This window comes from Girardinichthys multiradiatus, chromosome 2 (genome assembly GCF_021462225.1).
Source record: "Girardinichthys multiradiatus isolate DD_20200921_A chromosome 2, DD_fGirMul_XY1, whole genome shotgun sequence".
Lineage (NCBI taxonomy): Eukaryota > Metazoa > Chordata > Actinopteri > Cyprinodontiformes > Goodeidae > Girardinichthys > Girardinichthys multiradiatus.
Window position 1 is genome coordinate 4,225,831 of NC_061795.1, and position 22,863 is coordinate 4,248,693.

Sequence of the window (22,863 nt, forward strand, 5' to 3'; positions counted from 1 at the left end):
CACGATGTAACGTATTAGAAGACATGAACTGGACGGCAGATAAACTGTATCAGGATAACTGGCTTTAGAATTCTTATAAAAGAGCATTTTTCAGATTGGGGCTGTTTTAAGATGTCAGACCTTTTCTTAGGTACTGGACCCTGCTGGTTGGTTTCGTTGTACAGAACCTAAACTGTCTTTCTTAAAACTGAAATCATTCTGTCTCTACTTAAAAAACATAAAACAAACATGTAAATAACATTTGGATACATGTACTTTATTAATAATTCATATATGCTTGTTTACATTTATACAAAAATACACAATACAGTGGAGTTTTTTTTATGTTTTTTTTTTTCTTTTTTTTTTTGCCCAGAATATCAGCTGGGCTACAATTACATTGGCTTTTTGGCACCCAGACTTATTTCCTGCCTAGAACCACTTGATTCACCCACTCCATCGGGTTGAATTGGATCACTCGTGCCCAAAAGCACTGTTCAGAATGCGGGTCTACTCTCTTACGCTACCAAACAACACACATGGGAGCAGTATTTAAGGGCAGTCATTCTCTTGACTAATGCATGACACTGCTTTCCTTCTGGCCTCTATGCATCAGACATACCAACGGTTTCTGGCTTCAATGTAGACAGGAAAATGGGAGACCATGTTATTAATTTGTATTTGTTCACAGCTTAGACCTGGTACAGCTTTTACATTTGTCTAGACTACATATAAAAAGCAACTAAATGCTGTATGCCTTGTTTGTTAGGTTTTGGCCAGACTAACCTGTGTCTCTGGATAGAGTCAATGAAACTGCATGGAATGACAGACAACTTTATTTTTATTTATTGAAGTAGAAAAGTTCTATTTAATAATGATGGAAGAGAAAGTCACTGGTCTAAACTGCTATAGATATATTACTCCAATATTGTTTACAAATACATCTTCAAATATATAAAAATCTCAGTTTTTTACCACTAATTTCTGATAATCCTCCTTGGAGTACTTGCACAGTTGTGGTATATTTAGGTAACAAAGACTTAGCTCTAAACTGCCATAGAGATTATGGCACAGTTGATGCTTTACCACTCATAATTTTCAGTAAAAATTAATTTTTGTATGAATATTGTTATCTGGCAGCCTAACACAAAAAAACAATACTTTACCACACCAAAGGAGTTCCAGCTATTTGAGCTGAAAATTACTGCTCATCAGAAACATATGAACACCAATGTGGTATACATTTTCTTCTTTAAATCACATAATCAAACTTGCACAATATACTCTTGTCTTCTATAAGAAAAATTCCCAGTATATAGCTCCAATTACACAGGAAACAAGCAGTTGCTGGCTGAAATGGTTTCTAAAGGTTACAAAAGTTAACAAGTAACGTGAAAAGAAATGTTACAGCCACTGTAATTTGTTCTGCTGATGTAAAAGTACTGCTTTACCAGAAAAAAAAAGTATCAATTTATGACTGATAATGGGTTTAGCTGACTGACCTCTCATTTAGCAGAGGTGAGTGACCTGGGAGGATGTTTCTGCTACCATGAAGACACACAGATAGGCTGCAGACTTTTACACGAGTCAAACACACTAATCAAACAAGGCACGAAACCAAGATTGGAAATCGAACAATATAAGACCACAAATATGATGATGATAATGTGAAATGTTCAGTAACAGATTCTACTGTCCTGTCACTTCTGAGACTATCAGCTAGTTGCCTAACTGGAAAGGTCACAGCCAGCGTGTCCTGTTCTCATTCCTACTTCTTTACTGATTATCAGTTGTAAATCACATTCATCTAATTTTCTGCAATTCATTTCTGACCTACTTGGTTCTTGTTAGTTCAAGGCTCACTTTTCGTTTGACCTTAAAGCCTTTCTCCAAAGTAGTTTTACTGTGCGTGGTGATCACAAAGGGAAGCCCCTTGCATATCAGATCGGTGTGCATCAAAAAAAGGAAGAGCAGAAACATGCATATTAATTTTAATTAAGGTGGACTGATGAGTCGCCGACTGCTTTGACTATACCCTCATTAATTAAAAAGTCTGTCAGCTGTTAAGACCAAAACCTTTTGCAGCCATATAATATTAATAAGAGATCACAGTGCACTTGCTTTGACAGTGTTTTAAGGCAAAAAAACAAAACAGGTGGACATTTTGGTTGGCATGGTATTTCCCTGTGGTGAGCTTAGTTGTTTATGAAGCCAATTAAGCATTTACCATTAACTTTATATTTTAACCTTGACAATGGATTATATTATGCAATCACAACACTTGGTCAGAAATCGATAGGGACAGAATAAGAGGCAGCTTTAACATTCAAGAGCAGGATTAATAAATAGCGCTTAACTTAATCATGTCCTGTCAAATCACTTTTAAATGGCAACAGATATTACTTCACTTCAGGAATGGTGTTATTAAAGGTGGAATGGAGCTTATTCACAGTGAGTCTATAGCATGCAGCAACTTACAACATGCGGTCGCCTACCGTAAGTAAAGACTTGGTATATCTGCCACTAGAGTTTGTAAATGAAGAGCCTGGGTTGGATTGATGAGATTATTGACTACATATGATCCCATTGCAGTCCAAAACAAAAATTGGTTCAGATGAATGTCCATCAAAGATCTTCCTGGTAACAGATTTTGCCATCCAAAGCATATATTTACATATATGCTTTGGATGTTGAGTAAAAAATAATGGTCATAACAAACTTTTACTAGGGCAAGCCAGTTGTTGTTATTATTAGCCAGTTGTTAATCATATTCTTTGGCTGATTAACCTTTATAATCTGAAAATAGTGTGGAGACACATGTGTCATCCCTGTTTATGGGTTAGCAGAATATCATTGTAGTTTTGAACAGCCTAAATGTGAGTTAGTCAAAGCAACATACTTTAAGTGCATGCTTAATCTCCATGTAATAATTCACATTTTCAAAATTGCCCAAGTCATATATATGTCAACTACATTGAAAAAGACAGCGTAATTTGCTAAAGTGAATAATGTGTTCAGTTTTACAATATGTTGTTACAGAAATTATTCTTTTTAAATGTGATCCAAACATAAAAGGTGCCCTTAAATGAAATCTTTCAGCTCTGGAAAAGCAGCCTCTGAGTGTGCCACCACCAATAAATAAATGCACCCTCCCCCCATGGGAACATACACAAGCAAGACTACTGTGGCTAAACGTTGGGACAACCACACTCAGCATTGGTATTCTTTGGAGAACCTTGGACTTGAAAAAGTGGGGAAACTGTTGAAGATGTGGTTAACATGAAGCGTTACCAGAGGTAGTAATTCATGCCCCAGTTCAAACTAGATATTATTGTCTTTTCTTTTTGAAGACTGAGAAGCAGGCATTAAAAGGAAAAAAAAACACGGCAGGCTGAGTGAAGAAAAAGTCGATAAATAAGCAACGTTTTTCCCAGAGGGTTGAAGAAGCAGCAGGTCATGATGGATGACAGTTTGGAGCCTGGAGCCTCTAGGGCTTGGTGGGTGTGTGTGTGTGTGTGTGTGGGTGGGGGTGGGGGTGGGGGGGGTGGGGGTGGGTGGGGGGGGGTGGGGGGGTGGTGTTATCTGCTAAATCTTTGTCCTTTTCAGAAGCATTGGGTTTATTTAGTCTTATAAAAAGGCAAAAACAGTGTCAGGTTTGATTTAACCAGACAACTCGCAGTCATTGTTTGCCACCGTGAATCTGGAGCGCAGTCAAAACAGGCCTTTCAACTCAGCAGTCTCACTTTGGTTCGCAGGTTTGTGTTTGTTTTTCACCTTTAAACACCAACAGGAGAAAAAAAGTGTCCAGCCCTGGGGGTGGGGGAAGAGAACGTAGAGAAACGTGTTACAGAAGTACAATTTCTTTCTTTTTTCAGCATTCATCCGAAACATAAAGGGAAAAAACTTACCAAATGTGAGGATGCACTAGAATCTGCAGATGTTTACACTGTTGCACAGATGTTCAGCACATTTCTGTAAAAGGATAGCAAGATAAACATTGGACAATATCCACACAGACTGTTGGTAATGTTGCAGGAGCACCTTAATGGGGAGAAAATGTAAGCATCTCTATCATTAGAGGAGTTCTAGTGCCTTATGATTTGAAAATAGTATTAATGGACTTTAAACTTTTTTTTTGCATTATTGTTAGAACTGCAAACATTAATGAATGTCAGTGAAATGTTTTTGTGAGACCAACACAAAATCACACATTATAAAATGGAAAGACAATTAAATGTGATTATAAATTAGCTTTTTTTTAAATTACAAACACTGCACATCACACACAAGACAGTTTCCGCACAGTGAGATGTAGTGGTGGGGGCATCATGCTGTGGTATGCTTTGCTATATCACAGGGATGAGGAAGATGGTCAGAGTTGATGGGAAAATGAGTGGAGCTAATAGAGGCTGCAAGAGACATGAGACCATGGTGGAGGTTCACCTTCCAGCTGGACAACAGTAAATATAGATTTAGAGCAACAGTAGAATGGTTAGCTCAAAGCATTTTCATGTAATAGAACCCAATCCAATCCAATCTTATTTATAAAATTTTATAAAGCCCTCAAAGGGAACAAAGTGCTGTACAGTACAAGCAAGAGTAATATTCATGAATATAATAATTAAAACAAAAAAAACAAAAAAAAACTATTAAAATAAAGAAGCAAAAATACCATGAAATCAACAAATTAAAAGGTAGAGAAAGCCATAGTAAAAAGATGAGTTTGAGGTGACGATTTAAAGGTATCTAACGAGGAGGCCTGTCTGATTATGGGTAATGGCAGGTCATTCCATAACTTAGGGCCCAACACAGCAAAAGCCCGATCTCCTCTGAAGTTAAACCTGGTTCTGGTCACATTTAGAATCAGCTGATTAGCAGATCTGGGAGAACGGGAAGGTGTGTAAGCGTGTTGTAGCTCAGAAAGGTATGGAGGAGCAAAACTATTTAAAGATTTAAAAACAAATAGAAGTTTAAAACAAATTCTAAAATGGATTGGCAACCAGTGCAAGGATTTCCAGATAGGTGTAATGTGGTTAAACTTCCTTGTGCCGGTTAGAAGTTGTGCAGCAGCATTTTCACCATCTGAAAACGGACTACAGCAGGCTCAGTGATCCCGCCATAAAGGGCATTGCAGTAGTCAAGCCAAGTAGTGACAAAGGCATGGGCTACTATTTCAAAGAGATGCCATGGAATAATGGGCCTTAAATGAAAGAAAATGGACTTCATTACCTTTATCTGGCTAAGATGACTGTCAGTTTTAACTACTAAATTTGTAATTGTTGGCTTTACAAAGCGGGTAGGGAGTCAAGGTCTAAGGAGAGAGAGGTGCAGAAAACTATTACCTCATTTTTCTTTTCATTAAGCTTAAAACGTTTAAGGACATCCAAGCCCGGACCTCATCAATTCAATTCAATTCAATTCAATTCAAAAATACTTTATTAATCCCAAAGGGAATTTAAATGTTGTTGTAGCTCATTATGAGGGTTTCCTCAAAGAGCCGTTGTAGATGTTGATGGCTGTGGGCAGGAAGGATCTCCTGTAGCGCTCCGTCATACAGCAGATCTGAAGAAGCCTTTGACTGAAGACACTCTGTTGTTGTAGGACAGTCTCATGAAGAGGATGCTCAGGGTTCTCCATAATGTTCTTCATTTTATGAGGGATCCGTCTTTCCACAATGATTTCTAGAGGTTCCAGAGGAGTCCCCAGTACAGAGCCAGACTTCTTTATCAGCTTGTTGAGCTTTTTTAAGTCCCTGGCTCTGATGCTGTTTCCCCAGCACATGATGGCAGAAGAGATCAAACTCTCCACAACAGACTTATAGAAGATATGCAGCATCTTGCTGCAAACACCAAAGAACCTAAGCTTCCTCAAGAAGTACAGTCTGCTCTGTCCCTTCTTGTAGATGGCTTCACAGTTGCATCTCCACTCTAGTCTGTTGTCCAGGTGAACACCGAAGTATTTATACTCATCCACCACCTCCACTTCTTCTCCTATGATAGAAATAGTTTTTGACTTATTCCTGTTTCTCTTAAAATCTACAATCATCTCCTTTGTTTTAGTCACGTTCAAAATGAGATGATTGTTTCCACACCATGCCACAAAGCGGTCCACCACCTTCCTGTACTCAGCTTCTTGTCCATCTCTGATCCACCCCACGACTGCAGAATCATCCGAGTATTTCTGCAGATGACAGGAGTCTGTCTTGTACTGGAAGTCTGAGGTGTACAGAGTGAAGAGGAATGGTGAGAGTACCGTCCCCTGTGGTGCTCCTGTGCTGCTGACTACCTGGTTACACTCATAACCCTTCAGTCTCACAAACTGTGGTCTGTTTGTCAGGTAGTATTTGATCCAGGAGATTGTTGAGGCCTTCACCTGAGTCTTCTGGAGTTTCTGACAAAGCAAATCAGGTTGGCTTGTATTAAATGCACTGGAGAAATCAAAGAACATGATCCTCACAGTGCTACTGGCTTTGTCCAGATGACAGTGGGTTTGTTAAAGCAGGTGTATGATGGCATCTTCAACTCCAACTCCACGATAAGCAAACTGAAGGGGGTCCTGATGGTTTACTGTTTGCTTACTCAGGTGGGCCAACATGAGTCTCTCTAGGACCTTCATGATGTGGGATGTCAGGGCTATAGTCATTGAGGACCGATGGGTGAGTTTTCTTTGGTACCGGAATAAGACAGGAGGTCTTCCACAACACCGGAACCTTCTTTTGGGCCAGTTCTTCTGTGTTCAGTTCATTGGCTCTGTCCAGACCTCCATCGGTCTGATTATCCTTCTGCTTGAAGCCTGTGATCTTCTTCATCCCTGTCCACACATCTCTGATATTATTTTGCTGGAGCTTGCTCTCCAGCTTCTTCTTGTACACCTCCTTGCTGTCTCTTATCTTGACTTTAAGTTTCTTCTGTAAACTCCTCAATAATTCTCTGTTTCCCTCTCTGAAGGCTCTATTTTTCTTGTTAAGCAGGTCCTTCAGGTCACTGGTGATCCAAGGTTTGTTATTTGGGAAGCATCTCACGGTTCTAGTGGGGAGGATGTTATCCACACAGAAGTTTATATAGTCGGTTACACACTCAGTCATGGCATTGATGTCCTCTCCATGTGACTGGCACAGTGCGTCCCAGTCTGTAGCCTCAAAGCAGCCTGGCAGAGCTTCTTTAGCTTCCTGTGACCATTTTCTCACAGTCCTCTTTATTACAGATTGCCTCTGAACAAGGGGCTTATATTTCGAGCAGAGAAAAACAAGATTGTGATCTGATTTGCCTACAGGAGGTCTTGCTGTAGAGATGTATGAGTCCTTGACATTTGCATAAAATAAATCCAATGTTTTGTTTTCTCTGGTAGAGCAGCTGACAAACTGTTGAAACGTTGGAAGTGTAGCAGAGAGTGAAGCATGGTTAAAATCACCAGAAATTGCCACAAAAGCATTGGGGTTTTGTGTCTGTAGCTTAGCAACAACTGAGCTGATGGCATCACATGCAGTGTAGGCAACAGCAGAAGGTGGAACGTAAACTGTTGCCAAAATAACACTGGTGAACTCTCTGGGTAAATAATATGGACGAAAACTTACTGCCAACAGTTCAATATCTGGACTGCAGAGATGACACTTCACAGTTACATGTCCTGGATTACACCATCTGTTCACAAATACTGCCAGTCCACCTCCTTTACATTTGCCACTCCTCTTTAAATCTCTGTCTGCTCGTATGGTTAAAAAGCCTGGCAGAGAGATGCTGGAGTCGGGGATTTGATCCTGCAGCCATGTCTCAGTAAAACACATAATACTGCATGCCCGGTACTCTGGCTGGGTCCTTTGTAGGGCTTGGAGTTCATTCAACTTGTTTCCCAGCGATCTCACATTGCCCATCATAATCGACGGAAGAGATCGTTTGAACTTCCTCCTTCTCTCTCTTCTTTTAGCTCCTACTCTGCATCCACGGCGTCTCCTTTTCAACTCATCAGGGATTTGGGGTTGTAGTTGAAGTATTATTTGAGCTTTTGAGATATTAATCAGCTGCTCCCGGTTGTAAGAAGCAATCCCTTTGCCATGGCAATGCATCATAACAAATGTCCAAAAATAGAAAGTATTAAGAAAAATCCTCCAAGCTGCACAGCATCAGACATCGGAGTGGACAGTCGTCCAAAAAAAATCAACTGTATCCACCAAAAGAGGAATAGTTCCCAAAAAAGAATAAATCAGAATCAAAAGTAACAGAGCTACTCCAACCTGCTGCCACCTTGAGCGGTGCAATTCTAGAAAAAATCAAGGCAGTTAAGTATGCGTCACACTGATACGGTGTCCTTTCTGCTGAGAGGCAGGTAAATTTGAGTGTCATCTGCATAACAGTAGAAAAGTATGCTACGCTTCCTCAGAAAAGAGCAGGGGGAAAGGAGGTAGAGAGAAAATAAAAGGGCCTTAAGGAACCCAACTCACAAGGTGGACAGAAAAGGATGAATGAAGACTTACAGAGGCTGACACAGAGTGTCATTTTGAAGGCATAAATGATGGATTTTTAGGTACTACCCAACATGCTTCTATAATCTCATACCCATTTACTGTCTATAGCAGTATATTACAGTTGTTGCTGGGAATTGAAGTAAAGTTGAGGGGTTTACAAATTCAATACACATTGTCAGAGCTCAAACAACGGCGCCACTGTGATCAAGATTTATTGTTTTGTTTCTATGATTTAAGTTCGTTAACCTTCCATAATGTAACTGTATTGTCTCTGTACTTTTGGACAAATTCCCAAATCTATCAAAACCTACCACTCCACAGTTTTTACAGTGCAAATTTCTCATTCAAGAGCACACCCGCTTTTTATCAAGTCTCCATTACTACTTTTTTCTTGTTCACTGCAGATTTTGCTATTCTGGGAAGTCACAAGATCTCACATTTTTGATGACTATTTACAGAAATAGAGAAAATAATAAAAAACAAAACATTAAAACTAAGCAGTAATAATGCATATTCAATTCTCATTAACCCTCTGGTGTGTCCACTTGCAGTGTGAAGACGTTGACAGAAAATGACAACAAAAACAACAACAGAAAAAACTTACTTTTCTGATGTTTCCCCATCTAGCGGAGGTGCCATCTGTTCTGTAAAGAAGTCTTCTTCTCCAGGATTTGGCTGAGGATGGTCTACGTTCCTTCTTGATCTGACCTGTACAGGGTTAAAAACATATTTAATACTTACTACACAACTAAGCTGCAGTTGAAAGTTGAAAGGCGCTGACAATTATAATAAATGTCATGGAAGAAAGTAATGTCTTCCAACAATACCATGAGAAACAGATATGATATCTGAAGTTTTTATGACTTTGAGTCAGGGGTTAAACATTGGCTCACCTTCCACACAAGCAGGAAGATAAGGGCCAGCAGTGGAATAAACAGTAAGGAGAAAAGACTTTTCTCTACCACCTCGCGAAGAGGACTTGGCGGATCATCTGGAATGGAAAAACATTTAAATAAACTCTTAAAATTCCTAATAACAAGTTTTAATTCTTTAAAGCATTGTTAAACCTTTTGCATCTAGCCAATACTGGATTGGACATACAATAAACAAATGATTAAATGTGTGATTTTTGTTTGTCTTTTTTCAGCTTTTCAAGAAAGGACCACCATTGTACACTTGTCCTGCATAACATTATGATCCAATTTGGAAAAGCTTGGTCTGTTCCAGCAAAATCCGCACTTTACTGTTGAAGTAGAACTAACATTAGACATCTGGTCTGCTGTGGTATCTGGAACCAACCAGTCTGTGGCAGATCCATTAAATTGCATAAGTTACTAGCTGGAATCTTTATGGTACATGCTTGTTTGTCCAGTAAATCCCTCAGATGATCAGTTGGGTTGGCGCTGGAGAATTTTGAAGGCTAAGTTAACACCTCAAGCAAGTTGTTTTCTCCCCTTGATTGTTGACTGGTTCTTGCAGCATGGTATATTAGATTTTAAAGCCAAAATAGGCCCTTGTGGTTAATTATTCCACAGATGCATATAGTTTTGTAGGAAACAGTATTTTGTTTATGTTAAAACTAAAACACCCAGATTCTGGCAGATTCCAGGATATCTCAGTAGACCACTGGGTATGTTGAAAAATAGATGCCATATATACCACATAACAGCAAGACTGCGATGGATATTATACTAGAGCTAATCAAATGTCACAGCAACACAAAAATTGTTACTTCATCTCAAGCTATGTTATGCATGTGCTCTGTCTGTTGCCTTCATCGGCTTCAAAGATTTATTAATCTTAATTCTATGACTACGGGAAGTAGTGATACATCAGCAACATTAGTAAAATCACTCCAAATGTTATGGAAACATGAAACCATAAATAAATTTAACATAAGTAAGCTATCACAGACTGTCTATTACATGTGGCCTGAGGGGCATGAAAGGGAAGTCTTGTTACAAGACAATGGTTTACAGCAGATATGTCAAACACAAACTCTGTAAGTAAAATCAATTAGTAAATGTATACAATTAAAATAATCTTAATAAACACAACCTAAATGACTGGACCTGGTCAAGTATTTTTACGAGATCACATACACATCCACAGAGGCAGTTATTTTTGAAATCGCATTAAAGCTTTTCCTTCATGAATATGCAGTTTTCTATAGAGCATCACATAGGGTAATAATGTTTTGTTATGGTTCTTTGTTAACAGTCTACTCCAGTATTGCTGATGTTGGTGTGAACAGTTGATGTAGTCAGAAAAACCTGTGCTGCAGCCAGACCCATTGGCAGGTAAAATTTCTGTAATATGGTTGTAACTGAAATTGTGAGCTGTTTGAATAAAAATAGAAAGCTAATCAAACAATGCAGGGAATACTCAACGAATGAGAAATGTTCAGCACCCTCCAGACCTCAAAGCTCTACCCCATACCCCCACCTCCCCAACCTCAAGAGGGGCCTTGGCACCTCCAACCCCCACCAGCCCCCTACCCACGCCGAGGACGGCTCTTTCCATCCAGGAGAGGGACGTCAACAAACTCTTCAGGAGACAGAACCCCCGGAAAGCTGCTGGTCCGGATTCTGTCTCACCAGCCAGCCTGAAGCACTGCGCTGATCAGCTGTCTCCAGTCTTCACAGACATTTTTAACACCTCACTGGAGACATGTCATGTGCCAGCCTGCTTCAAGTCCTCCACCATCGTCCCTGTTCCCAAGAAGCCAAGGACCACAGGGCTTAATGACTTCAGACCCGTCGCCCTGACCTCTGTGGTGATGAAGTCCTTTGAGCGCCTTGTGCTCTCACACCTCAAAGACATCACCGACCCCCTCCTTGACCCCCTGCAGTTTGCCTACAGAGCCAACAGGTCTGTAGATGATGCAGTCAACCTAGCCCTTCACTTCATCCTCCGGCACCTGGACTCCACAGGAACCTATGCCAGGATCCTGTTTGTGGATTTCAGCTCTGCCTTCAACACCATCGTCCCAGCTCTGCTCCAGGAGAAGCTCTCCCAGCTGAGTGTGCCCGACTCCACCTGCAGGTGGATCACTGACTTCCTGTCTGACAGGAAGCAGCGCGTGAGGCTGGGGAAGCACGTCTCTGACTCCCTGACCATCAGCACCGGTTCCCCCCAAGGCTGTGTTCTCTCTCCTCTGCTCTTCTCCCTGTACACCAACAGCTGCACCTCCAGTCACCAGTCTGTCAAGCTTCTGAAGTTTGCGGACGACACCACCCTGATCGGACTCATCTCTGATGGTGACGAGTCCGCGTACAGATGGGAAGTGGACCATCTGTTGGACTGGTGCAGCCAGAACAACCTTGAGCTCAACGCTCTAAAGACAGTGGAGATGGTTGTGAACTTCAGGCAGAACCCAGCCCCACCTGCCCCCATCACCCTCTGTGACTCCACAATTGACACTGTGGAATCTTTCCGCTTCCTGGGAACCATCATCTCCCAGGATCTCAAGTGGGAGCCAAACATCAGCTCCCTCATCAAGAAAGCCCAGCAGAGGATGTTCTTCCTGCGGCAGCTGAAGAAATTCAACCTGCCAAAGACTATGATGGTGCACTTCTACACAGCCATCATTGAGTCCATCCTCACCTCCTCCATCACCATCTGGTACGCCGCTGCTACAGCCAAGGATAAGGGCAGGCTGCAGCGTGTCATTCGGTCTGCTGAGAAGGTGATTGGCTGCAGTCTACTGTCGCTCCAGGAACTGTACACCTCCAGGACCCTGAAGCGGGCAGGGAAGATTCTGGCTGATCCCTCCCACCCCGGTCACAGACTCTTTGAGACTCTCCCCTCTGGCAGGAGGCTGCGGTCCATCCGGACCAAAACCTCACGCCACAAGAACAGTTTTTTCCCATCTGCCACCAGCCTGGTTAACAAAGCCCGGAAACCACCCTGACATTCCCCCTTTCCCCCACACCCCCCCTTTTTTTGCTGACAGGACACCTGTAACCTGTAACTCTATGCGTTACATTAACGCTCAGCTTGGACTCCTGCTTTACTTGCACAATGATCATCTGCACTGTTGTATTGCTCTTGCATCTTATACTGCTCTATATTTACTCTCACTCACTTAAAACTGTGCACTTATATTTATATTATATTGTAGATATGTTTGTACTGTTTAATTTGTACTGTATTGCACCGACTACGCCAAAACAAATTCCTTGTATGTCCAAAAACGTACTTGGCAATAAAGCTTTTCTGATTCTGATTCTGATTCTGATAATCACGAAAGTACTTCCTTCCAGTCTGAGCTGTTTTCTGGGATAGAAACCTCTGAAACTCCTAAATCTTATTTGGCTCAGCTTGTGCAGTTGCAAAAAATAGGCTAAAAAAACTCAAGAAAAATAAAAGGTTTCTGTAGTTGAAATACACCTTTACCTGTTGAGTGCGTCAAACTCTCTTCTTTAGTGGTGAGAGAGGGTGATTTGGGAATTTGATCTGTAAAAATAGGAAAAAATGGGAGTTCAGCTCTGGAAAGAGACAATGACAATAACTGAAAACATAAGAGAGACGGAGTGAAACATCACTGTCTGATGATGAAAACATTCATTGTTAGGTGCTAAATAGTCACTTCAGTGCCACTCTCTTTACCCTCCCCATAACAACACACAAAAACACCTGATCTGGCAACAAAAAAAGAAAAGCGTTTGAAAGATTGGAAGATTGCTCTGTAATCAACACGTATACAATCAGGTTTCAGCCCTTTTCTTCCTTTTAACATTGCATTACCTTGGGACATCTTCCCTTAGTCCTGTGACTCAACGTGGTCTCAATGGCCATTCTAAGCACTGGGTTTTTATCTTGCAGAGTTCTTGTGTAGAAATAATGGTAGCAGATTAAAAGCTTCTCCTAAAAAGCCACAGGAGAACTGTCCTAAATACAGCTTGTTCACAATGGTCCAAACTAGGAGGCAAGCGGGAGGCTGGTATGCTGCTAGTTAGAATTTAGAGATGAGTTTCAGGTGGAAAGCAAGTGTGAGCCACATTGTGAACTGCTTCCCTCAGCGGCTCCAGTGGGATGCCGGAATTTTACCCCATTTGCCATTTTGTGTTTTTGGTCATTTTGTAGCTTGTTTTGGTATGAAATGAAAGCATCTTCTAGGGCAGTTATTCTTAACTGGTAGGTTAGGACCCAAAAGTAGGTACATTTTCAGTTGGTTGAGGAGCTTTGTGCAAAAACAAAAATCCACACAGATTTATTTACTCATATTTCCAAACAGTAGATCCTTTAATGGGAGCTAACAACACCAACCGAGTCTTTTAACAAGGCCTGTTACATATTAGGTCAGCCTGTAGATAACTGATTGAACAGTAGGACACTGTTATTATTCAATGAGTGATTAGTCAGCTGAAGCTACATGTTTTAAGTCTATTAGAAACTCAGTAAAATGACGTCTTTGTCAGAATCCTGCAGCTAACCATTTTACCGCCAGGTGCCGTTGCCTGGAGGTGCTGGAGAAGGGACAGGTACAGCTCATCAGGCTTATCAACTGGGCAGTATATGAAGAGGCCGCACCTGCACTTCTTTGCCTGAGCATTTTGCCCTTGTGGTACAGCTACTGGCCTCCCTGAAATCTACTCTCATAGTTCGTTCGTCATCTTCCGCTTATCCAGGACCGGGTCGCGGGGGCAGCAGACTCAGCAGAGACGCCCAGACGTTTCTCTCTCCAGACACCTCCTCCAGCTCCTCCAGGGGGAGCCCAAGGCGTTCCCAGGCCAGCCGAGAGACATAGTCCATACTCTCATAGTTTGAAAGTTATTTCTGAAATTTTCTGTAAACTTGCACTGATTTTGCCTGTCCTGACACTTCCAGGTGCCTTACCTCTGGATCCGATGGAGTTGACCAGAGATTTAAAGAATCGGTCTGAACCGAGTCCCAAATTGAACCTTCAGCCTGACTCTTCTGTGAGCCACCAGCAAAGTGAATCCTGTCCGCCCTCCCAGCACCTTCTGTCGGCCCCGTCTCAACAAACACGGCGGTCAAGGCAAGCCACTCTCTCTTACACCACTGGATCTATGACTATTCCCCCTGGTGGGTTTCCCTGCGCTTACCTGTAAGCTGTACAATCAGTTCTGATGCGTTTTCTGAGGTCCAGTTTGTAACTCTGCTCTTCTCCCGCAGCCAGACCCGTTCCAGTCTTGTTTCCAGTTCCCAGGATCATTTGTTTAAATAAACATTCACTAATCTCATCTGTCTCTGGTTGTTCTCTGCATGTGGGTCAGGTCGGCAGTTAACATCATGACAGAACGCTCAGGCCAGCCGGACCCCGCGGAGAACCTCCAGAGGACCCTAGCTGAGCACAGCCAGCAGATCCGTTCACATGATTCTACCCTCCGGGAGATTCTGGATCAGCAGCGGCAGACTAGTCAGCAGGTAGAGCAGCTGGCTTCGCTCCTCCAGCAGGCTTGTAACCAGACCACCTCAGCACCAGAGCCCTCCACTCCGGTAGGGGGCGCAGCCCTTACCTTCCGCCTCAGCAACACCAGCACTTCCGCGATGTAACCTCCCCCAATCCCGAAAGATATTCGGGGGAGGTTGTCGCGGTTTTCTGCTTCAGTGCTCTTTAGTTTTTAATAGGTCGCCCCATTCTTTTCCTCATGATGAGGGAAAGATCTCTTATATTCTGGGCTTATTAACTGGGAGGGCACTCCAGTGGGCAGAGGCGAGGTTTTCTTCCACAAACAGTTTCCAGATATCATATGCAGACTTTGAGTCAGAGTTTAGAAGAACATTTGAGTTAGGTTTTGATCAGACCAGTCTTGCTCGCAGGTTCTGGACATTAAAACAGCGTGATCGCCCAGTGGCTGAGTTTTCTATAGATTTCGGCACTTTAGCTGCGGCTTCTGGCTGGAACACTAGCGCATTAAAGGCAGCATTTTTTCAGTCTTTGGACGAGGCATTAAAAGACGAGTTAGCCCTAGTGGAGGAACCTAAAGATAACTCATCGCACTCTGCCTCTTGAGTTAGTGGTCTCAGGTAATCATAGGGAAATAATTTATTTTTCAGTCTTCCCAATAGCTCAAAGCTCGTTGGTTCTCGGGTTTCCCTGGTTGCGGCTCCATATTAATTGGGCTGAATGCCGGGTGGAGGCCTGGTCTGAGAGCTTCCTGCAGTCGTGTTTACAATCTGCCGTCTGCCCCAGTTCTGCTCCCGTTATTTGTAACGAGGAGGAGACTCCGGACTTGGCCGAGTCCCTCCCGAGTATCATGACCTCAGACCAGTGTTCAATAAATCACGAGCCCTGTCATTGCCCCTCCACCGGCCCTATGATTGCACAATAGATCTTGTTCCTGGTGCTCCCCTGCCTTCTAGCCATCTATATAAGATCTCTGGTCCTGAAAGACGGGTTATGAAAAACTATATAGCGGAGTCCCTAGCAACTGGTATAATCCACCCATCATCCTCACCCCTGGCTGTGGGTTTTTTCTTTGTTGGTAAGAAGGATGGCACTTTACGCCCCTGTATAGATTACAGGGGTCTTAACACTATAACTGTTAAGAACAAGTACCCTTTGCCGCTCCTAGCCTCCGCTTTCGAGCCCGTTCACGGGGCCACTGTGTTTTCTAACCTGGACCTCAGAAACGCCTACCACCTTGTCAGGATCCGCCAGGGGGACGAGTGGAAGATGGCGTTTAAGATCCCCCTCGGCCACTTTGAGTATCTAGTCTTGCCTTTTGGCCTGTGCAATGCACCAGCGGTGTTTCAGGCCCTGGTCAATGACGTGCGAAGAGACTTCCTGAATATCTTTGTATATTTGGACGATATTTTAATCTATTCTAGAGAGCTCAAGGAGCACCGCCGCCATGTCCGGCTAGTCCTTCAGCACCTCCTGGAGAACAGACTATTCGTCAAGGTGGAGAAGTGTGCCTTCCACCAGTCCACTGTCATCTTCCTTGGATTCATTTTGGAGGGTGGACAGGTTTACGCTGATCCCTAGAAGGTGAGAGCAGTGTTAGAGGGGCCAGTTCCGGATTCATGCAAGAAGCTTCAACAGTTCTTGGGATTCGTAAACTTCTACCAGAGGTTCATCCAGAACTACAGCCAGGTAGCAGCACCCCTTACAGCGCTGACTTCCATCAAGTTGCCATTCAGCTAGAACACTGACGCCGAGGCCGCTTTCACCCGCCTGAAGGAGAGGTTCTCTCAGGCCCCAGTTCTGATCCACCCTGATCCCTGCCTGATCAAAGCAGTTTACCCTGGAGGTGGATGCCTTGGACACCGGGGTGGGAGCGGCCCTGTCCCAGCTTTCTGGCCACGACGGACGACTTCATCCGTGCGCCTTTTTCTTCCGTCGCCTGACGTCTGCTAAACGGAATTACGAGGTGGGAGACCGCAAACTACTGGCCATCAAGCTGGCCTTGGAGGAGTGGAGGGATTGGTTGGAGGGAGCTGAACATCCCGTACTGGTTTGGACAGACCACAAGAATCTGTCCTACATTCAGTCAGCTAAACGCTTAAATTCTAGACAGTCACGTTGGTCACTTTTCTTTTCCCCTTTTTAACCTGTCCATTTCTTTTAGACCCGGCACAAGGAACCTTAAGCCTGATGCTCTCTCCTGCCAGTTTGGACCTGAAGAGTCTGAAAAGAAGGCTGAGCCCATCCTACCTCCCACTTGGGAGATTGAGAACCTGATGCAGCGAGCCCTACCGACTGACCCTGGACCTGGTACCGAACCCCCGGGACGGAAGTACGTACCCGAATCGGTGCGATCCAAACTCATCAGCTGGTTTCATTGCGCCAAGCTCTCCCTCCACCCGGGCGTCAGCCGAACCGTTGCTTCCGTTTCCAGAAGGTTCTGGTGGCCGTCCCTGCACAAGGATATCAGAGACTTTGCGAACGCCTGTACTGTTTGCGCCAGGAACAAGACACCTAACCGCCCTCCTGCCGGCCTCCTCCAGCCTCTTAGTGTACCCACTCGACCATGGTCTCTGCCCAACTCCCATGGGATGACCGTAATCCTAACCATAATAGATTGATTCTCTAAGGCCTGTCATCTGGTTCCGCTACAGAAGCTGCCATCTGCATCACAGACAGCTAAGCTGATGACCAAGCACGTCTTCCGTCTCCATGGCATCCCGCAAAGTTTGCTGTCTGATCGGGGACCCCAGTTCACCTCCCAGGTCTGGAGACACTTATGCACTGCCCTGGGGGCCAAGGTGGCGCTGACCTCTGGCCACCATCCCCAGACTAATGGCCAGGTCAAGCGCCTTAATCAAGAGCTGGAGGCAGCTTTACGATGTGTGACCTCAACCAACCCTGCCGACTGGAGCTCTCACTTGGCCTGGGTCGAATACTCACACAATTCTCACGTCTCAGTAGCCACCGGCCACACCCCCTTGGAGGCCTCCCTCGGTTATCAGCCACCCTAGTTCCCGGCCGACGAAGCTGCTATTGCGGTACCTTCAGTTCAACGTCACATCCGGAGATGCAAGCGGATTTGGGATGCAATGGTTCAAGCGTTCATTGGACGTCTGCCCATAACAAGCGCTATGCTGATCGATGACGTGTTCCCGCACCTACGTACCGCCCAGGTCAGAAAGTCTGGCTCGCTGCTTGGGACATCCCATTAAAGTCCCTATCCCGTAAGCTCTCCCTCAGGTTTATTGGGCTGTACGTAATAGAGTCCCTAGTGGGACCCAATTCTGTCCACCTTCGTCTGCCTTCATGTTTCCGGGTTCACCCAGTTTTTCATGTCTCCCAACTGAAACCTGTCCTGACCAGTACGCTCTGCCCTCCGGCCGTGCCCCCTCCTCCCCTCCTCCCCCCCGGGACTTCCAGGGCCACCCTGCCTACACCGTCCGCCGGATTGTGGCTTCCCCACAGCGGGGAGGTGGGTGGCAGTACCTTGTCGACTGGGAGGGCTACGGTCCTGAGGGTCGCACCTGGGTGCCCAGCTCCTTCATCCTGGATCCTGCTCTGCTCCGTGACTTCCGTGCAGCCCGACCTGCTGTTCCTGGGCCGCCAGGAGGCGGCCGTTGAGGGGGAGGTGATGTCAGAATCTGTGGTGTGTCTGCCTGCAGCTAACCATTTGACCGCCAGGCGCCGTTGCCTGGAGGTGCTGGAGAAGGGACAGGTGCAGCTCATCAGGCTTATCAACTGGGCAGTATATGAAGAGGCCGCGCCTGCACTTCGTTGCCTGAGCGTTTTGCCCTTGCTTTGCCCTTGCGGTACAGCTACTGGCCTCCCCTGAGATCTACTCGCGTTGTTTGAAAGTTATTTCTGAACTTTTCTGTAAACTTGCACTGATTTTGCCTGTCCTGACACTTCCAGGTGCCTTACCTCTGGGTCCGACGGAGTTGACCAGAGATTTAAAGAATCGATCTGAACCGAGTCCCAAATTGAACCTTCAGGCTGACTCTTCTGTGAGCCACCAGCAAAGCGAATATTGTGCGCCCTCCCAGCACCTTCTGTCGGCCCCGTCTCAACGAACACGGCGATCAAGGCGAGCCTCTCTCTCTTACACCACTGGATCTATGACCATTCCCTGTGCTTACCTGTAAGCTGCACAATCAGTTCTGGTGCGTTTTCTGAGGTCCAGTTTGTAACTCTACTCTTCTCCCGCAGCCACACGGTTCCAGTCTTGTTTCCCGTTCCCAGGATCATTTGTTTAAATAAACATTCACTAATCTCATCTCTCTCTGGTTGTTCTCTGCATGTGGGTCAGGTCGGCAGTTAACATTATGACAGTCTTTATTTCATGGTTGTGCTTACATGCAAGGTTAAATCAGTTGTTTCTGAAGTGTTTTGACTTTAACTGATATACTGCTAAGCGTGGAAGGGAACATTTCTCTCTATATGGTCTCACAACCTCCTGGTGATTTTGCTCTATAATTATGCTTGATTTGTTTTTGGGTTTTTGAGATTCTTATCTAAAAATTGTGAGAAATTGATAGGTTTTTAATGTTTGTTCTTAAGGGATAGTGGCAGGTCCTAAAGCCAGACAAGATGAGAATCACTGCTCTAAAACAAATTTTATACCAACCAGACCTTAATTTCTACAAGTCAGGAGAATGTTTGGTACCATTTCTAACACCTAAGGGGTTTAACAAGATCTTGCGCCATGAGACCTGGTGATATTAAAATTTCACATTATTTATCATCAAAGGCAGTCTATCTTGCAAAGAGGTATCCATTTTTTGCCACCATGTGACTCTGTCTGGTAAAATAAGTCTAAATTGGTGATGGCTTTAGGCTTGACGAATTAGTATATTTTTGAGCCTTTTTATTGTAGTTAAAAGGGATGTTGGTCTTGAGTAGTTGCCACTGTTGTGTATACAGGGTTGGGTAATAAAAACGTCTTGTCAGGATACTGAAGCAGCCTCCAAGTCACTTTAACCCACTTGTGATACAGAAAAATGGTGGCAGAGTAACAGACAAGAGACCGTGCTCACAAACAGGATGTAAGCACTATGAAAATGACTCGATTGGCTAACCATCGCAAACAGCAATTTAAAGCTTCTAATTAGTGCTAAACTAAGGACTATTCTATAGTTTGTAAGAGTCTAATTGTTTAAAAATCATATACTACATGATATAAAATGGGGTTGCTACATTAGTTTTTTCGGAGTATATTGCAGAGAGGAGCTTGTCGGCCAGTTTATGTTAAGCTTTTCTTTCCATAAAGTGCAAAACCCACAGCTATGTCTAATCTACACTACCAGTCAAATGTTTCAGAAAAACTTTCTAATTTAATGGCTTTCTTTATATTTATGACTATTTATATTGAATTTAAATTCTCACTGAAAGCATCAAAACTATGGATGAACACAAATCAAATTATGTAGCAAATGAAAAATTTTAAAATAACTTTAAATATGGTTTATATTTTAGATTCCTTAAAGTAGTAAACCTTTGGCCATCTCTCAATGAACCTCTAGGACGTTCTTTCAAGACTCTTTGGAAAACCATTTCAGGTGACCACCTCATCAAACTCATGGAGAGAATGCCAAGAGAGCAAAGCAGTAATCAAAGCAAAGGGTGGCAATTTGGAAGAATCTAAAATATAAAAATGTTTAGAGTTATTTCACACCTTCTGGTAGTGTATGTTCCGCTATACATGCGGTCTTCTCTGTTTTTTCTAAGTCCATAGGATGAAGGATTTACATGTGCTGAGACACCCTCTGGTTTAAAAGAAAAAAACTCTGTAATTTGTTTTAGAAGAATTTAAGCCACCAGTGAGCAATTAAAGAGGATCAGTCCCTTACATCGTAAGTGACAGCTAATATAGTAAAGTTTTTAAGCTAAAGTTCTCCAACAGTCTGAGTTAAGATAACCTTTGTAGTTCTCGAAGAAGCATCAGTTGTAGCATTTTACTTTATGATTGGTGCCATAAATAAATATTCCACAAAACCAGCAGAAACATTTCAAATAGCTAAAACTCTCACTTTTTGAAAAAGGGAACAGCTTCCATTTATGCACATTAAAAGGTCAGTTAATGACCAGAATGCACTGTTGTTTAGATGTTTTGTTTCAGAAGGCTTGCAATATGAATCAGTTATCAAAGGTATAATGAAGTAGCTTTCCTTCTTTCTTAGCAAATCAGAAATAAAGCTGAATATTATTGATAGCAGTAAAACTAACCCAAAACCCAAACTAACATACTGTAGTTCACCCACAAGTCACACACATAACCTTTGAGACATTTTCTGCAAAACATGTTGTTTGATTCTTATTCAGCTTCACTTATAAGCTTATGTTTTCTAAATTAAGAATTAATCAACAATACCTGTTGAATATTCTTTTGTTGGTACTGGTGTTGTGGGACATGGAGGAGGTTCACATTCCTCTGAATAGCTTTCATTCTCTGCAGCTCTAAAGAGCTCATTGACAAAGTCAAAGTATTTCCCAGTATCCCACCTCTCTTCTCTGTAGTGGCACATAAAGTCTAACATAAGTCCTTCCTGTAAGGATGAAAATTTCACTTAGTTCAGATGCTCAGTGTTATCTTTCTGAAAAAAAGGTTAAATATTGAAGTGAAATAACTTAAAATTTCACAGTTTTTCAGTTTTGTGTCAAAGTTGAATAACTTCCATCATGAATAATAAATTACCTAAAAATACAGTTACATGTGAAAAAAATTCATTATTTATATGGTATTAAAAATATTAACTCACCATATCAACATTATTTTGGATGTTTAGCCTTTCTTCTTGAAGGTAATGGATGACTAATTTTATGATATCTTTATTCGATGAAATGTTTCCAAACTTTTTGGATAAATCGCCTAAACTCTGCTCAAGGACGAAAACGTTTAACTTTACCCAACACATCTCACCCTAGAAGAAAAAGAGAGGGAAAAAAGCATATAATCTGTGAAAATGTGCAAAAGCCTTTGTAATAAAATATATCTCAGGACAGTTAGTATCATTTAAAGAAATTCTTCAAGTGGGTTTACACATTTGGGTGTAACAGTATGACCACCTATGACCACCATTATTCTTGAGCAAGTGTAGGAGCTTTGATCAAGTAAGACACATAAATAGCCTGGAAGGGGGCATGGGTCGTCTGACACTGGGGACAATAGAGTCGTCAAGACTGATAGATGATTACCTGGGTTCTTCGTGAATTGGGGTTCCATCAGATGAAACTTATAGGGTCCATCAGGTGCCATAAGTTTGATATCTTAGGGGTCTAAAGAGGGTTACATGGCCTTGAACAACTTTTGTGTCATATTCTTTGACCTTCTCTTAAATTGATTTACTTGTCCCATTGTTGCCTTGTTAAGACTGCTATGGAAGGAGAAGGTGATTTCCATTTTGGGGATTGTCCATAACAAAGTTTGGGTTGTTGGAATTGTAAGAGTAACATTTATATGTGTATCATATTGCCTGTTTACAAGTGCTACTTTGGCTGTCAGTGGTCATAATGTTTTGGCAGTGGAAGTTTTATTTTTCAACTTAAAGATATCCCATAGACAAGCCAAATTGTCAGTAGGATTTTCCTTTATGTATCAATGTTTATACAGGAAGAAATAAAGATGACTTACCTTTTCTTTGGGAATGTACTTTAAGGGAATTTTGTAATCTTTTGGAATATTTTGTCTCTGTTAAAACAAAGAAATACAACAATGAAGAAAACTCTCAAATCAAGGAAACAGTCAAACATTATTTTGCTTTATTTAAAATTTTGAAAACTGGAACGGTATATGCAGTTAAAGCCAGATGTTAAACAAATACTGTATAAAAAGACACACTTTTTCCTACTGACTGGCATAAAATCAGACAAAATATTTCCTGTTTTACGTCAGTTAGGATTACCAAACACACTGCATCCTCATGAGATATCATGGGGCAATCAAATTAACTCAGCCAAAATGTCGGGAAGACAATTGAAGGTATCCAAAAGACTGGATTATCCAGTTCAAAAATGTATACCCAAGTATAAACAGCATTGGAAATATCCA

General features: G+C 42.7%; 1 protein-coding gene across 2 annotated transcripts in view; it reads right to left on the reverse strand.

Annotated features, from left to right (window-relative positions):
• Positions 1 to 235: 235 nt before the first annotated feature.
• The window catches only part of kitlga (kit ligand a), a 56,069-nt gene continuing 33,441 nt past the window's right edge, over positions 236 to 22,863 (reverse strand). For both annotated transcript variants that reach the window (XM_047352131.1, XM_047352135.1), the window contains 8 exons: positions 22,447 to 22,503; positions 21,575 to 21,736; positions 21,187 to 21,361; positions 12,839 to 12,898; positions 9,334 to 9,431; positions 9,045 to 9,148; positions 3,888 to 3,951; positions 236 to 3,789 (listed from right to left, as the gene is read on the reverse strand). In XM_047352131.1, the coding sequence (XP_047208087.1) occupies positions 3,921 to 3,951; positions 9,045 to 9,148; positions 9,334 to 9,431; positions 12,839 to 12,898; positions 21,187 to 21,361; positions 21,575 to 21,736; positions 22,447 to 22,503 (687 nt within the window). In that variant the 3' untranslated portion in view covers positions 236 to 3,789; positions 3,888 to 3,920. The remainder of the gene's footprint in view (positions 3,790 to 3,887; positions 3,952 to 9,044; positions 9,149 to 9,333; positions 9,432 to 12,838; positions 12,899 to 21,186; positions 21,362 to 21,574; positions 21,737 to 22,446; positions 22,504 to 22,863) is intronic.